This window comes from Mytilus edulis, chromosome 3 (assembly GCF_963676685.1).
Source record: "Mytilus edulis chromosome 3, xbMytEdul2.2, whole genome shotgun sequence".
NCBI lineage: Eukaryota > Metazoa > Mollusca > Bivalvia > Mytilida > Mytilidae > Mytilus > Mytilus edulis.
Window position 1 is genome coordinate 22,015,157 of NC_092346.1, and position 18,771 is coordinate 22,033,927.

At 32.5% G+C, this 18,771-nt stretch overlaps 1 protein-coding gene across 1 annotated transcript in view; it reads right to left on the bottom strand.

The window, feature by feature from the left end:
- LOC139514210 (uncharacterized) overlaps positions 1-18,771 on the bottom strand; it is a 179,066-nt gene that overhangs the window by 103,310 nt on the left and 56,985 nt on the right. The window contains exons 10-15 of the mRNA XM_071303036.1: positions 18,379-18,442; positions 16,960-17,007; positions 11,519-11,751; positions 7,699-7,770; positions 6,584-6,683; positions 1,321-1,526 (exon numbers count right to left, since the gene is read on the bottom strand). Coding sequence (XP_071159137.1) covers positions 1,321-1,526; positions 6,584-6,683; positions 7,699-7,770; positions 11,519-11,751; positions 16,960-17,007; positions 18,379-18,442 — 723 coding nt within the window. The remainder of the gene's footprint in view (positions 1-1,320; positions 1,527-6,583; positions 6,684-7,698; positions 7,771-11,518; positions 11,752-16,959; positions 17,008-18,378; positions 18,443-18,771) is intronic.

The window sequence follows — 18,771 nt, forward strand, 5'->3', positions numbered from 1 at the left end:
TTTTGGTCTGAAGATCACTGATGAGTCTTGTGTAGACAAAACGCGCGTCTGGAGTATTAAATTATAATCCTGGTACCTATGATAACTTTTTTTCTTTATCATAAGCTTCCATATTTCACAGATTGTATAACCAGCCGAGTAGTCAGCACTCCGATGTTGACATGAATATCAATTATATGGTAATTTTATAAATACACTGTTTGCAAAAGTATGAAATATTCGAATATCTGAGGATTTTCTTATTCCATGCATAGATTACCTTAGACGTATTTGGCACAACTTTTTGGAATTTTGGGGCCTTAGTGCTCCTCAACTTGAACTTGTTTGGCTTTCAAACTATTTTGATCTGCGCGTCACTGATGAGTCTTGTGTATTTAGAAACGCGCGTCTAGCGTATCAAATTATAAGCCTGGTACCTTTGATCGCTATTCACAGGATGTGCCTTTTAAATCTGAAAAAGCTATCTATCTCCCTTATTATAAGTAAAAGTGCGCAGTAACTCTTTATATTTTTAGAATTCATGTAAAGGGAGTTTTAAAGTCGAAAGTTTCAATTTATCTTTCTTTTCTTGTAAACATATATAAAAACCTTAACTTGTTTGAATCTTCATTATCTTTATTAATTTTCAAACTGCAAGTTGTGAATGTCTACGGTGAAATAATTTTAACTGTTCTCAGAAAAATAATCTTTATTACTAACTCATGAACACTTGTTTTGATTTGATTAGCTTATTACCGCGTAAATGAACTACAATGAAGGGGTATTCCAAATATTCCTGATGACTATTAGAAAACAATCTCAATATATTTCAAAGGACTATCGAAGCAACTAATATCGTTATGCGTGAGGGGTTAACTCAATATGTATATCTACAGGCTGTTAGCTGTATTCATTTAAATTTAATGAAGTGTGAATGATATCAACAACAGTGTGCCACAGCCAACAGCCTGCAGATGAAAGGTATGAGGCAATCAATTTTAAATTATTTACAATTTTATTTTGAACAAATAAAATGTGGAGAAGCAAAACTGTATAGAAGTGACACACTGATGTAATATCATCCATCCTGCATCTCATCATCCTTGTGTTTCTGAAAAATGTTAAATAAAATTCCAATTTAACAGTATAGTGTATTAAAGCATAACTGTGAATGCACTTGTTCTATATCCAATACTAGCATAATATAGAATAAACAAAAGTTTAAATTTGAAAAGGAGGACTGAAGATAATCTTAAAAAAGTATTTATATTTTAAGGAACATGAATACTTTTCGTTTTTTTTTTAATATTAAAATAGTATCTTTAGTATATTAATTCTTACTGCGTCGGTTAAAAAGAACTTCTCATTCCTATCACCATGTCCTTTTTCTTTCCATTCCATAAGTTTTATGGCGTATTTTTCATTAAATATGTCCTCTAAATTTTGATTAGATCGCACATGCCGATTTAAATGCCAGGCAAGTTCAACATCTAACGAATTGTTAACCTGCACAACTTGGACACCATCTCCATCCATTAAAATAGTACCTGTTGAAATAAATAAAACTGGTTTTCTGGTGAAAGTTTGACATTGAATTTATAAACAAGCAATTATTATAACTGTAGGAAAATACCACCACATTTTAAGCTACACATTGCGTCTTTAGAATAAATCCGACATGCTGCAAATAATTAAATTTACACGTGAGCTTTATCGATAAAAAAAATCAGTTTTTATCCTTAGTACTGCCTGTCAGCAGGTCCGAAATATAAAAATAAGAAGATGTGGTATAATTGCCAATGAAACAGCTCTTCGCCACGGTTCAAATGATATAGAAGGTAAAAAAACTAAAAGTCATCTACGGTCTCCATCGATGAGACACATACTGCATAGCAAGCTTTAAAAGGCGCAAAAAAAATCAAGCCTCAACACCAAAGATTTATCTATGTATAAACCAAAAGCGAAAAGCAAATATAGTAAACAACATCAAAGGACAGCTACGTTTTGTTTGAAGTTGTCTGAATGCTGTCTTACTGAAATTTAAAAAGTATGAATTATGTCTGATATTGCATCAAAACATTCTCAACACTCTCAGATCTTATTGTTCACTTGACTATATATATATTCGAGCGTCACTGATGAGTCTTTTGTAAATGAAACGCGCGTTTGGCGTAAATATAAATTTATAATCCTGGTATCTGTGATGAGTTTATTTATCTGTCCATTTTAACAAATGAATACTTTTCCTTGATGTATTTGAATATAATAATGATATACGAACTCTGACTATTAATTCCAAAATTTTTGGGATATTTTCCTATTTGGTACCTGATATATAAAGTCCATATAAATAGTGTAACAACCTTCCAATCAAAACAAAAGCAAAACACACGTGGTTTTAATTTTGTTATACCATATGACTTTACCTATTTAATTAATATTAAAGGACACCAATGAAAATAATCATCACTAATAGTTTTGATTTAGGATTTTATTGGATTTTATAATTAATCTAACATATATTCATAAATGATGTTGGAAAGTTATTGTAAAGAGATATTTTGTACCTGTTTTATTCCTTAAAAAAATCAAATTTAAAATATTTCTTTAAGTAAAACACTATGGGCATTATGCAAGATTTTCAAGAATAAAACATATTTCTGAAACATTAAAAATAATCCTTCTGTGTGTTACTAATGTTTGTATCGAATGTAAAATTTCCATTAATATATTAAAGTTTTTACTATAATAAACAAAAACCGTGTTAAATAAGCACAAATTCAATAGGTAGTCAGCTGACGATTTCGACCATACTGACTAATTTAAAAATTCTTAAATTACTTATAATATTGCTATTTAGAGTGTATTTGCGTCTTTTTATTATAGTTTTGCAAGATGTGATCTTAAACTAGAGGCTCTAAAGAGTCTGTGTCGCTCACCTTGGTCTATGTTCATACTAAGCAAAGGACAAACATAATAGATGAGAATAGAGTTCATGACAAAATTATGTTTTGGTGATGATGAAGTGTTTGTCAATCTTACTTTACTAAACATTCTTGCTGCTTACAAATTTCTCTATCTATAATGAACTTGGCTCAGTAGTTTCAAAGGAAAATATTTTGTAAAAGTTTACAAAGCCAATAACAATCAAAACCAAGGAGTAAACAAAGACTCATAAAACCAAAGGACATTTACATCAACAGTTATAAATAATAAAAAAGATACAACACGAACTCCACTAAAAACCGGGAGTGAAATCAGGTGCTCCGGACGGGAAAGCTTTTCCTGCACCGTATACGGCACCCGTCGTGTTATTTCTTTGTTCAGTTCTGTAAAGATGGAAGGTTATTATAACTGGGGAAGAATATCAGATATGATTTCTGACTCACTTTTGTCATAATGGCCAATCAACTCATGATGGCGACCGTAAAATTTCTTGAGTGATGACCTTAATTTGATTAATTCATAGCCCTGTCTAAGAAACTTTTGAGAAAGCAATATTCCTCGTTCAACAAAATCTACGTACTTTGAGCTAGCTCTAGGGTAACGTATCAATTGAGAAACATATACTCCATATGCTGGTGCCGCTGGGATGTTGCTACACAGAAATGGAAAGTTGACTATAGGAAAATTAAAATCATCGCGTTTGTCATAAATTTTGGTATTCAACCTACCATCAGTAGTCATTTCTAGAAAAAGGTATAAATATGAAGCAGATTTATCTGTGTCGGTAGTATCTTTAATTTCAAGTTCACTTGGATATATTAAGTGTAATTGATCACTGAATCTATTATTATTAAGAGATAGTACATCATCAATATACCGAAAGGTGAAATTGAAAGGCTGGGCTAATTTTCTTTTCTCCTTTCTGTACAAGCCCTTTGATAAATTCAGCTTCATAGGAATACAAAAACAAATATGCAAGTAGAGGAGCGCAATTGGTACCCATAGGGATTTCAATAGTCTGTTGGAAGACCAAACCTCCAAATTCAACAAATATGTTGTCAATTAAAAAGTCCAGCATGGCAGTGATATCCTCTTCGGTGAATTTTTTTCTTGACTCTGTATGATTTTTCACAAAGTTAGCTGAATTTCTGCCCAAAAAAAGATATTTAAAACGTCTAGTGCCTTTTTGGTAAACAAACATAAGCTGACGAGTTCTTTCAGTCGAGTTTTAAGTTTAGTATGTGGAATAGTGGTATAAAGAGTTGAAAAATCAAAGGTTTTAATGTTGGTACAATGTTTTATTGATTGAGATTGTAAATTCACCAATAACTCTTTTGAATTTTTCAGTATCCACATCTGATTAACGCCACTTCTTGAATATGCCGTTTTGGAATATTTCTGAAGTCCTTCTTTGACTGCAGAGAGTATGACAGTAAGAACTTTAGAAAGGGGTTTAGTGGAATACTTGGAAGAACCTGCAATATACCAAATCTTATAAGGATTCTTGTAAAGCTTAGGAATCCAATATAAGGATGGAAGATCCTGGTCTTCATCACAAAAATTTACATAATTTACAAAAATTGTTTAAAATTTACTATACATAGCAATAACTCTTGAATGGGTCAATTGAACGTTTTGGTCAAGTTGACTTATTTGTAGATCTTACTTTGCTTTACATAATTGCTGTTTACAGTTTATCCTTATCTAAGATAATGTGGAAGATAATAACCAAAAACTGCAAAATTTTCTTAAAATTACCAATTCAGGGGCAGGAACCCAACAACGGGTTGCCTGATTTGTCTGAAAATTTCAAGACAGTTAGATCTTGACTTAATGAACAAATTTTAATGACTTAGATTTGCTCTAAATGCTTTGAAATCAGAGATATTAGCCAAAAAATGCATTTGACCCCTATATACTATTCTTAGCCATGTCGGCCTTCTTGGTTCGTGGATGGGGTCATTGGACACATTTAAAAAAAATACCCTTAAGATGATGGTTGCCGAGTTTGGTTAAATTTACCTAAGTAGTTTCAGAGGAGAAGATTTTTTTAAAGAGTACTAAAATTTTAGAAAAATGGTTAAAAATTGACTACAAAGGGCAATTACTCCTTAAGGGGTCAACTGACAATTTTAGCCATGTTGACTTATTCGTAGATCCTGATTTGCTAGACATTATTGCTGTTTATAGCTTATCTCTATTTATAGTGAAATTCAAGATAACAACCAAAAACTGTAAAATTTCCTTAAAATTACTAATTCGGGGGCAGCAACCAAACAACGGGAAGTCCGATTTGTCTGAAAATTTCCGGTCAGATAGATCTTGACCTGATACAATTTTACCTCATTTTGAATTTGCTCTAAATACTGTGGTTTCAGAGATATTAGCCAAAATCTACATTTTACCCCTATGTACTATTTTTAGCCATGGCGGCCATCTTGGTCGGTTGGCCGGATCATCGGAGAGAGTTTTGTTAACTAGATACCCCAATGATGATTGGGCGGAGTTTGGTTAAATTTGGCCCAGTAGTTTCAGAGGAGAAGATTTTTTTAAAAGATTACTAAAATTTTAGAAAAATGGTTAAAAATTTACTATAAAGGGCAATAACTCCTTAAAGGGTTAACTGACAATTTTGGTCATTATTGTAGATCTAATTTTGCTGAACATTATTGCTGTTTACATTTTATCTCTATCTTTTATAATATTCAAGATAATAACAAAAAACTGCAAAATGTCCTTAAAATTACTAATTCGGGGGCAGCAACCAAACAACGGGTTGTCCAATTTGTCTGAAAATTTCAGGGGAGATAGATCTTGACCTGATAAATAAATTTACTGCTGTCAGATTTGCTCTAAATACTTAAGTTTCAGAGATATAAGCCAAAATCTACATTTTACCCCTTATGTTCTATTTTTAGCTATGGTGGCGATCTTGGTTGGTTGGCCGTGTAATCGGACACATTTTTAAACCCCATGCTTGCGGCCAAGTTTGGTTAATATGTCGAACAGTTATGATTCAAATGGACAAAAGGATGAAAGCCCAACACTTGGAATTTGTTTGCCCCTGTTAAATTTTCAAAAATATGAAGATGTTGTATAGTATAGTTCCAAATGAGACAACTCACCACCAATAAACTAATAACATAAAAATTTACAACTTTAAATTTATAGACATGTTATCCATGTCAAATGGGTCTTCGGACAATTTTTTAACTAAATACCCCAATAATTATTGCGGTCCAGTAGTTATTAGGAAGATGTTTCAAAAGAAGACAGACGATACATGACGCCAAGAGATTATAAAAGTTCAGTTTGTGCTTTGGGCAAGGTAAGCTTATAATAGAACAAGAATGTGTCCTCAGTACACGAATGCCCCACTCGCTTTATCATTTTGCATGTTCAGTGGACCGTGAAATTGGGGTAAAAACTCTAATTTGGCATTAAAATTAGAAAGATCATATCATAGGGAACATGTGTACTAAGTTTGAAGTCGATTGGACATCAACTTCATCAAAAACTACCTTGACCAAAAACTTTAACCTGGAGCGGGACAGACGGACGAACAGACAGACGGACGGACGAACGGACGCACAGACCAGAAAACATAATGCCCCTTCTATCGTAGGTGGGCATAAAAATTGATAAATATGTATACTACCGTGTATAGTGTGTCCATTTCTTGACGACTGTATCCTGTATATCTCAAAAAGTCCATACTCCGACTCTGTTAGCATTTGATTTGGTGCAACAGATATTATCTAAATTCAAACAGAAATTGTCTTCCGTCACACTGGTTTTTTTTTAACGAAATTTAAAACAAATTACTTACATCTAGAAATTGACAATGAGGGTCGGTTGAAAACAAAACTTTACGACAAAAGAGATGATTTCAGCTTTCAAATTGTTAACTTTCCATTTCTAAGTAGCAACATTCCAGCAGCACCTGCATCTCTTAATTGATACGATATTCCCGTGCTTACATTTCCTATCATGATTTTCTTGATAGAGGGTTGCTGCTCACAAGGAAGCTATTAAACCAAGAGTTCAAAATGGTGAAGTTGAAATCATCCCTTCGTAAATCTTACGGACGCCATCACGAGTTTGTTGACCGTTATGGAATAACCGTTTCACAAATAATATCGGATATGTTCCTAAATGACAATCCCCTTCCCTTTCATGAATGTGACCTACCGAATTAAACTATTTACCGGATTTGTTATAACATACACGACGAGCAGGATCTGCTAACCCTTCCGGAGCACCTGAGATTACCCCTAGTTTTTGTTGGGGATCGTTTTGCTTATTCTTTAGTTTTCTATGTTGTGTCATGTGTTCTATTGTTTGTCTGTTTGTCTTTTTCCTTTTTAGCCATGGCGTTGTCAGTTTATTTTCGATTTATGAGTTTGACTGTCCCCCTGGTATCTTTCGTCCCTCTTTTAACGATACATTGATAAAAATATTATCTTGTACATTTAATAGACATTAGAAATTAAAAAAATTAATTGTCTTAGTTTAGTACAAAATCGTGTTACAATTATATAGCTTGCAATAAAACAGATCTTCATCAGGCCTGATATATAACACAAAAAACATGGAAATTTTAGAAAAACAAGATACGCATAACATAGTTTCTAGCATTTTAAAATACATAATTTACGTGTTAGTATGTCATGTTTGGAGCGAAATTAGTGTGTTAAAAAAACGTGTAGCCTGACGAAACATCGCTTTAAGAAAAAATGTCTTATAGTGCAACTTCGATTTACACATACATACCTGGAAACCATATTCATACAAAGTTGAAATCAAATCACCATATGTAACGGCTACTGTGAATTCTTTGGAAGTCTGAAAAATGTGTTTTAAAATACCAATTCAAGCTATTAATTTCATATTAACATGATTCAAATGATAAATGTTTCAAGTTCATAAGAGCAATGGGACTATGACTTAGTTGTTTCATACCTATTAAACACAGAAAGCAATAGGACTAAGACTTAGTTGTTTCATACCTATTAAACGCAGAAAGCAATAGGACTAAGACTTAGTTGTTTTATACCTATTAAACACAAAAAAGCAATGGGACTATGACTTAGTTTATTTATACCTATCAAACACAGAAAGCAATGGGACTATACAATTTATGATAAAAGAGATGATTTCTAATTTCCAATCTTTTCTTGATTATCCATTTTTAGATGGTGACGTTTCCTTGTCACCATCTTACGGTGTTTATATATCTCAACTTGTACGAATCGCTCGTGTATGTCACAATGTTTTAGATTTTAACGAGAGAAATTTATGTATTTCTGAAAAATTATTACACCAGGGTTTTCGATATCACAAACTAGTTAAAACATTTCCTTAATTTTATCATCGGTATAAGGACATCATTCGTAAATATAGCTCAACATGCAGACTTCTTATACGATCCGGTATTTCACATTCGATATTTGATGGAAATATTCTTTATAAAGCACAAAAATGTCAGTATTCACCACAGAAGCTAACAAAACCTTTAAATAGACTTATTAAGAAGGAATATAGTTACGATACTGTTGTTAGATCATTAAAGATTGCATATTTTGGCGTTAATATTGATTCACTTATAGGGTCTTTGCATCGGAACTAAACACATTTATTTAAAAACCAGTTGTTGGCATGACACGGGTTATGTTCTTCTCATATATGTTATGATGGTATAATACTAAACCCCATACGGGAAGGATTGTGCTTGTTATTCATATGACGAAGACATAATCTTTCAATCAGTTTAATTGAAGTCTGGAGCTGGCATGTCAGTTAACTGCTAGTAGTCTGATGTTATTTATGTATTATTGTCATTTTGTTTATTTTCATTGGTTACATCTTCTGACATCAGACTCGGACTTCTCTTGAACTGATTTTTAATGTGCGTATTGTTATGCGTTTACTTATCTACATTGGCTAGAGGTATAGGGGGAGGGTTGAGATCTCATAAACATGTTTACCCCCTCCCCCCCCCCCCCCCCCCGCATTTTTGCGCCTGTCCAACGTCAGGAGCCTCTGGCCTTTGTTAGTCTTGTATTATTTTTAATTTTAGTTTCTTGTGTACAATTTCGAGTTTAGTATGGCGTTCATTATCACTGAACTAGTATATATATTTGTTATTGGGCCAGCTGAAGGACGCCTCCGGGTGCGGGAATTTCTCGCTGCATTGAAGACCTGTTGGTGACTTTCTGCTGTTGTCTTCTCTATGGTCGGGTTGTTGTCTCTTTGACACATTCCCCATTTCCATTCCCAATTGTATGACTTAGTTGTTTTATACATATTAAACATAGAAAGCAATACGAATTTGACCTAGTTGTTTTATACCTATTAAACAAAAAATGCAATGACTAGTTGTTTAATACATATTAACATACCAAAAAAAAATACCAAATCAAGCGAAGGGAAATTAAGGAAACTTGATGACTTTTTTTTTTTTATTATTTTCTTAAGGAAATATATCTATTTCATCATTAATTGAAAGCCTGTGATTATGTCTGCAGGGAATTTGTCAAGTATGTATTTCTATATATTTTTATAAAGCATGCACGTTTTACTTTGAAATTAAAATACACAAAACCTGTAATCTTTAATTTCGTTATAGAGGGGTCTAAAATACAGCACAAACAACATTTTCCAAAAGACCAAAAGCGTGAAAATATATTTTAACAAAACGTATTTGACTAGCAGATCGAAAAACTAATGTTCTAAAACACTGCTGACTGCCATTGACAATTGCCACAAAAATTGATCAAAGGTGTCTCTATAATAAAATAATACCTAGTAGAAAACAATAAACTTGCGGCAACATGAGGTGCTAAATATTTATTTATATATTGACACCAGCATTTACAGTTATTTTTATTCGGGACTCAAAAGGCCTTTTGAAACAACATATTTTCTATGCTTCAAGTCAGTTAATTTATAAAACATAAATTTTAGTTCATGAACTCCATTTGACCTGTGAGACAAATAGTCAGCAAACATAAACTACCAATAGACCAATAAGAAGACTTCTTGAGTTGTAGATATGTGCTTAATTGATATGTTATAGTGTGTCTTTTTATGATGTGATGTTATACTACTGTTTCAAAAAAGTTCAATTCAACATTTTATTTTTCATTTACGTCTTACCTTATGTATAAAACCACACAATATATTTATAAAAGATGCATTTTGAATACAATAGCCAATCTGTATAGATTTATGAGAGACGATAATTAACTAAAACAATATGTATGTACATGATAAATATCAAAAGTGAATAGTAAAAGTATACAACAAAAGTATTCAATTATTATTAACAATAAATAACTTCTCGGCGTCTTTTCAGAAAATTACATGTTTTGGCACATAATCTTATAATATCTTGATTCGGAAATAAAAATACCACAGAAAAGGGAGGAGGTTTGGTACCATTAAAACGTTTAATCCCGCTGCAATTGTTTGCACCTGTCCTAAGTCAGGAAGCTGATGTTCAGTGGTTGTCGTTTGTTTATGTGGTTCAAAAGTGTTTGTTGTTTCTCTTTTTTTATATATAAATAAGACCGTTTGTTTTCACGTTTGAATGGTTTTACACTAGTAATTTTTGGGGCACTTTATATCTTGCTGTTTGATGTGAACCTAGGCTTTATGTTAAGGGCATATGATACAGTTTTGATCCCGTATTTACAGTTTGATGAAAATTTCCATATAAGTTATTTTTTGCCTGATTAAATTAAATATGTAATAAAAAATATACCTTCATGTGCTACTTTTTGAGTTAAATTAGGTCGAAATTTTGCTCAAAATTCGGATTTGTGGCCGTATTTTACCTTTTGAAAGAAAACCATAACTTTTTTGTTTTAAAAGATAAAAACAAATTGTTTTTTTGTTAAATGATTTGTAATTTCTGCATTTTAAAGGTATCCTTAAAATCGATGCATTTTTTATTCAGAAATAACTCATATTTATCAAATGGTCATGAATTGAGAAAAAAACGTATTTTTTGCTGTATATTTATCCAAATAAAAAAAAAATGCACTATTAACAGTTTTATAAAATTTGGTTCACATAATCACCCTGCAAAATGAAACAAAATGTCGTTTTAAAAAATAGCGGTTCATGCACTCGTTTTCAAATTAAATCAGTTTGAATGATAAAAATCAGTCGAAAAATGCATCTTTTCCCGATATGTCATAGTTTGACGTCGCGAAAAATAACATTTTACGTTAGCAACGTCATTACCTCCCCTGTAACTGTATCATATGCCCTTAAGACCGTACCTTTACCTATAAGGGTTTAATTTTATGAATTGTAACAAGGATGGAGAGTTGTCTAATTGGCTCTCATACCACATATTCCTATATCTATTAATTGGATAGTCTATGAAAAGGTATTTACAAGGAATTAATAGATCGGGAAAAGTCCCTCGTAGATGCTATTGCTGAATGTTTTAACATTTCATATTAAAGGCACAGAATATGTTTCAGTGTGTTTACTATCTGGTGATTTGTTTTTTCCTGTTTTTTGTTGTTGTTCGAGGTATATTTGATGTTTAAGTTTCGATACATTTATATATCTTACTTACTGCTGAAAGACGAGTTATATTTGGCACAGAGTCAAAATCTGGTTGTTGTAAGAAGAAATCTGGTTCTGAGGACTTATTTTTGTGAGTAATTCTTCCCCATCTAATATCATAATGATCTACTTTTCCTGCGGTTCCTAAATCTCTTGGTGGTAACCAGGACAGCCTAATTAGAGGCGGATCCTGACCCCGATCCACACTTATCTTTACATCTCTCACATTTCCTGGTGGAGAAACTGTCAATAAATAAAACATAAATTTTAATATTATTGTAACCTCTGACCTCTTTATTTATTCCAGAGGAAATGATACATGTAATAAGAAATACTTCACTGGTGAAGCTCATGTGATTTTGTACCGATAACCGATGGTAAGCATTTCCAAAAGACACAGTTCCCACATCCAAATTTGTTTTGATAAATAAAAACAACAACACTTTGTATTTGACAAGAAACAATTCGTCAACCGGGTTGAATAAAATTGAAAAATCATATTCATAGCAACATCACTACACTAGGGGTAATCATCTACGTGTGTTACTTAATCATCAGTGACATTTGTCAATGCCTTAGCTCTTTATGGCGTTTGTACTAACCCTAAACTTAATTTTCTTGTTTTATAACAAAACTGTCCATGATCAAGCAGATTTTGAGCGCAAACAAACACGCATAACCCCGTCTCATTCTTTATTTATAATAGCATGTAAAAAGTTCGAAATTATTTGTTATCTTTGTGTAATCAGGGTTGTACGGAATTTTACAACGTTCTCGAAAATTCATACATCATGAAGAGCAGCCAAGATAACAAATTTACATCTTTTGAAATATTCTTTTCTTTATTTTATACTCTATTTTCTTAGTTTGTAAAAATTGGAAGAACCGTTCATTAAAAAGACGCTATCATATAGGTAATTTTATTATTATATTAAAATAAAAAGATAAGCTAAATAAAAATTAGAAGTTTCACATAGTTAATTTTACTTACTTGTCAAAACTATAATAAACATATTTTTTACCGATGGTCATTACCGATTTGTAATTACGCGTGAATGGCAATATGTCGACTTAAAAAAATAAATTCCAAAAATTTCTTAATGAACTGTTAAACAAGAATTCACTGGAAAGAAACATAGTTTATTTAAGTTGTCTTGTGAATATGGTGTATTGCAGTCATGTTACGATATTTGAGATCTAGAGCTTCTTAAAAATACCGAAGACATATAGGAATGGCCGAAGACCTCGGTATCACTGTACACAGCTATAAAAAGGCTAGCTTTTCACTCCAAACAAAAGATGTAAATGAAAAGGATCATGCACAACAAAGACTTGCTAATGCAAAAAAAAGCTATGGTACCAAGTAGAAGTAAATGTCACCCCAAGCCTACATGCAAGAATGTAATTAACGATGAAAACTAACTATTGCATCAATATTTAATTTTTACGTAGTATTCGAATCATAAAATAATACATTGTCATGTGATTGGTCTGTAGATAAAGTTTTTGTATTATTAAAACTTTTATAATGTAATTTAAAAAAAATACCTGTATGGTACAAATACTGATATGGTCCGGCACGTTAATAACCAAACGAGTTTTATACTCATATAGTCGGACCATACACGTACGGTCGGACAATACGCGTATGGTCGGACCATATGAGTATACGCATATGGTCATGACAATACGTGTATGGTCCAAATACTCATATGGTCCGGAACAGTTATATAGACAACGAAAGCATGTTTTACTGTTACACCACTTTCCCAGGTAAGGGGAGGGTTGGGATTCCGCTAACATGTTTAACCCGCCACATTCTGTATGTATGTGCCTGTCCTAAGTTAGGAGCCTGTGATTCAGTGGTTGTAGTTTCTTTATGTGTTACATATTTGTTTTCGTTCATTTTTTGTCATAAATTAGGCCGTTACTTTTCTCGTTTGAATTGTTTTACATTGTCATTTCGGGGCCTTTTATAGTTGACTATGCGGTATAAGCTTTGGTCATTGTTGAAGGTGGTCTATTGTTGTTAATTTCTGTGTCATTTTGGTCTCTTGTGGAGAGTTGTCTCATTGGCAATCATATCACATTTTCTGTTTTATAACTTAGAGTTTGCAGCATATTCATGTTAAGGATATAAGGCGACCGATAGGTTATAGGATCATGAGTGTCGCATTTTTTTTAACGCTGCACATACACATGCATGAGGCACCTGAGATTTGATTGACGAGATGGAAGTGATAGACGTCTTGAACTCGTTCAACATTTTTCCATGGATGAGATCAGGCACAGCTGTCTTGTTTCAACTGCTATTTGTTTAGAAGCTTTTCTATGCTCTTTTTTTGTATTTTAATATCAGGCATTTGTGGATATTTTCTGACGCCCTTATCTGGTATTGGGTCATATTTTGCAGGTGTGAATTCTTTTCGAACTGTTCATTTAATATATTTGCTTTTATTTTTTAAATCAGATGCAAGTAAGTTCCTCTTTCAGACGTGGTGGTATGTTAGAGCTTTCAGACTTTTGTGTTTTTATAGAGCTGTACGGATTTATTAGGAAACTTTTGGATGGCAGTGGAAGGGTTGTCATTTATTGGTACAATCATAATATCTTCAATTTATTGCAAAAAAAATGTTCTTTCTTGTTTTTGTATTTCATGTTTTACTTGTTTGAGTAGGTATAATTTCCTTTGGCATTTTAATTTATTACTTTAATATTGTTTGTGTATTTTTCAAATGTCTTCTAGTCTGTCTGTTTTCCAAAGTATTTTCTGTGGTATGTTCTTTCAGACAGATTTTGCAAATAATTTTTCAATCTTATCATATTATATTATAGTATTTGTGTCTTTAATATACTTCTTATTCGTGATATCTTGATATATTTAATCTATATGCTCCTTTGTCTTTTGCCAGTTTGCGTTTTTATATTTATAGATTTTACTAGGCTTGGTTTGGCATTTTTTTTTTGTAATGAACATTCTATGTATACATTAGTATGGTCTGCCTGTTCTAAAGGTGTCATGGTATCAGTTTTTTTTCAATTATGGCTGGATAATTTGTTAACACAAGATCAGGTATTTTATCTTTTCGAGTTGGTTGGCTTACAACTTGTTCCAATGAATGGTCATTAATTATGACTTATCATTGCAGATATTGTTCATGGTTGTTTTTTCCAGGGATGACAAGTAGTTTGATGTTGTCAAATTGACGTTTCACAATTGGAAACTTACAGATGTCTTTTGTTGTGCTATAACACTACTGTCCCAGACTCCTAGCTTAATATAGGGTTGAGCCAATTTCTTCATGTGCCGGTCCGAAGTCAAGAGCCTGTAGTTCAGTGTTTGTCGTTGGTCGTGGCCATGTCTGTTGTTTTTGTTTTGTTAACAATAAGTCAGTTATTTTTCTTTATTGAATTCTTTCTCTTTTTTCATGTCGCCACGACAGCTCGGTTTATGTTTTTCTCATTCTTGCAGCCCATATGGTTGCCAAAAATATACACTCATACCACATTTCCTTATTGTTTAAATAGTTCAAAGAAACTCAGTAAAAATATGCAAAGTAATAACATAAAAGGATACAGAACATAAAAATTGAAAAACTATAACTGAAGACCACCCTGTGTTATTTATGAGGTTGACACTGACTATCTATTTGCTAGGTCATGGTACTTCCGAATGCAATTTTTGAGAAAAAGGACGAGACGTTCTTTGACAAAATCCTTTTTAAGTTGCTTATATTTTTTTAGTCAAACACCAATGACGTCTTACAACGTATAGGTAGCAGACGCTAGCTCTTAAATATATTAAGATTTGAGAAAGGGGAAATGGTTTGTTAACATTAACTTCTAAACACATCTTTAATACGATAATAGCACAACACTCTTGTCATTTGTCACTGCACGAAACTATAGCTGTTATACACAGGCACTTGTCTCAGAAAAAAATGTCCTATATACCTTTATACAACACAGGGTACTTAACTTGCATTTTAGAAAAATGTCAGGCGGTGACGAAATTCCGTTATAAGACGCTTTCAACCCAACTAAAACTGTTTATATCGTAAATCTAAATGGTTTTATCTTTACAATGGTGTATAACATGCCTACATTTGTTGTCGGAATCATCCGTAGCAATCTTACCAAAGTATGTCAATCGTAATAATTTTGCCAACCGTGAACGGCTGATGAATTGGCAATAAACACGTCACGTCTCCTTATATATCTCGGTTTCCTAATGGTCAATGTTATGGGAAAGTCTAAATGATTATCGCAGTTATCTGATTTTGTTTCATTTTCATACGTAAAGTCAAGAGAGAGTCTGAATGACATTAACGGCATGTATAATTTGTATCTAAAAAAGGAAACTCGTAACTTATAAGACATACCACAAATAACACTTATGAGGTTTTTTCAATGTATTTTATACAATTTAACTAACTAGGGGATAAGTTCTATTCAGACAAAAAAACAACAGTTTTTATAATTAATCATTTACTGCGTGACGTTTATTTCCAAATTTTCAGCGGTTGGTAAAATTATTACGATTGACTTATTTTGGTAGGATTGCTACGGATGATTCCGACAACAAATGTAGGCGTGTTATACACCATTCTAAAGATAAATTAATTTAGATTTACGATATAACAAGTTTTAATGGGGTTGACAGACTAGAAAGCGGCATATAACGGAATTTCGTCACCGCCTGACATTTTTCTAAAATGTAAGTTAAGCACCTTGTGTTATATTAAGATATATAGGAAATTTTTTCTGAGACAAGTAACTGTTCTTTTATAGGATATTGTGCAAAGCTAGCAAAATTGATGTTTATATTAGGTAAGTATATGTTGAATGATTGCAAATGAGGCAACTATCAAATTGGTGTGGACTTAATATTTAACAAAACCCATACTGTATTATCAGCTATAAAAGGGAAATGTCTAACAATTAAAAAGAAAATGATTCTGAGTCTGTATAACAGTCTGATTTATGACAAAACAATAAACTAAAACAAAACAAATATGACAGACTGCATTCAGCCACACCAAATAAGGTTCCTAACTTGTGACAGGCAAATACAAAAAATGTCGGGTATTAACATATTTAATGGACGCTCAGATTGACACGATGCCCAAAAACTACTACCAAAAATACCAACTAACAAGAAGACAAAAAAAAATGTACCGACCTTATAGTATTGATTTAAAGTAAAATAACAAATATACCGACCTCCAAGGGAAATTCAAATCGAATTATATATAGTAAGTAACTAAGAAATATTCAATGTTGGTCTAAAGACGGTTAAATTGTTATCTCGAATAAATTGTTTTGTAGGTTAAATCGTTTAATGAAAATTGAAATGATTCTGAGTCTGTATAACACTGCATGATTTGTATGAAGTCAAACAATGCTTATTTAACAACAAACTTTTAAATATCGTTATTTTATCGTACTCACAATTAGGATCAGTCGTTGAACATGGAAAATTGTAAATGTTGTTACAATCTATAAGGAAAACAATGCAACACATTTAAAACACAGAAGGAACGTCAATCAAAATTACTATCTATCATACAAATATAAAAAAATCGAAAATCTTGTAAAGGGATTATGGCTATAAGGTCAATTATTGACATATACCCCAAATGTTACCTTAGATATGCCCAAACGTTATCAATGTGAAAGGTGTTGAGAATATACAAACACACGGAACCGATGAAAACAAACTATGAGGACATTATGAAAAAAGGAGATGGGGTACAATCGCCTATGAGAGAACTATCGACCAAAGACCACAGGATTACAAAAACGCTACATTTTGAAAGAAATTAAAGTAGGACTTTTATTGTTTCAGGCATTTTGCAAAGTGAGATATTAAAATAATATTTTTCTTTGGGCAGTGAGTTTGGTTGACTTTGAACAAAATAAGCTCTTAAACATCTATGGCATGTTAATGCTTTGTCAGACAAACATCGACGTCTTTGGGCCTGTATACATGCTAACCTTAAATATGACCCTTAGTTGCAAATTGGTTGTGCATGTACCCACCATGATAAGTTGAAATGTCAAAATTGAAAAGGAGCCACCAGGAAAGCACCTTCCACTGACTCATTCGATGCATCGTCTTATACATGTTAAAACAATGGTTTGCCGCATGGTTTTTGTATCTAGGACGTACAATAAAACGGATCTAAGCATTGCTCACAAGAATAAACAGGTATAAATTCAACCTAGATTATGCTGGAGGCCGGTCCATCAATTGAAATTTTCTAGGCATCCTTTATTAAAAAAGACAAATCTTTATTATACTATTGCATGTGCTTGTCTGCATATTTATTTGTTCGTTTATCCTGTAGACCTCTATTTTTTGTTAAATACCTTCATTTGCCTCTTCTTAACATATTCAAGATATTTTAATATTATACAACTGTCCCCTTTGAGTGTCGTGGCCTTCTTTCGGTGGTAAAATAAAGTTCAGTGCCGTGTGATAGGCCAAAGATTTGAAATTTGGACGGAAAACGTCATAATTATTCAGTTTAATCAGGTATCCTTGTTCAGTTTTGTCAATATAAGCATAGAAACATCGCTAATGAATTATTCACTTGCAAGTGAATGATACACAGGATCAATTAAATCCAAAACTTGATTTTTCCGCGAAACCGCTACTAATCAGTGACATGAATTCAGTCACATTGGTTGCCCATACTATAAACAGAAAATACCTTAATTGACAAATGGTTTCAGAGGACATTTTGGAAAAAAAACAGTGATGGATGAATACGGCCAATGCATGATTCAGATCTATGAGATGTTCCCGTGTCTAGCTTACATACAATTTTTGTTTTGTTTTGTCTATCTTTCAATGTCATTACGTACCTGACAAATCAATGGTAAAATTCGTCCAGCCTCCAGTGTCATTACATACAGACTTCGCTTTCACCTATGTAATTTAAAATTAGATTTTTTTTCAATATATATGTATGCCAACATTTATAAAACGCATACTTTTATCAGAAATCAACTTTGTAATTGTTTGGCTTTATAAATATTTTGATATGAGCGTCACTGATGAGTCTTATGAAGACGAAACGCGCGTCTGGCGTACTAAATTATAATCCTGGTACCTTTGATAACTATTTAACAAAGCCAATAAACATAACATAATAGATTCTGTTATAACAGGGACAATGTGGTCGTTAATTTTAAGAATGATATTTTTTGTAATCAAACATTCTTTTGCAGATCTTCGATACATTCTGAACTTCTTCA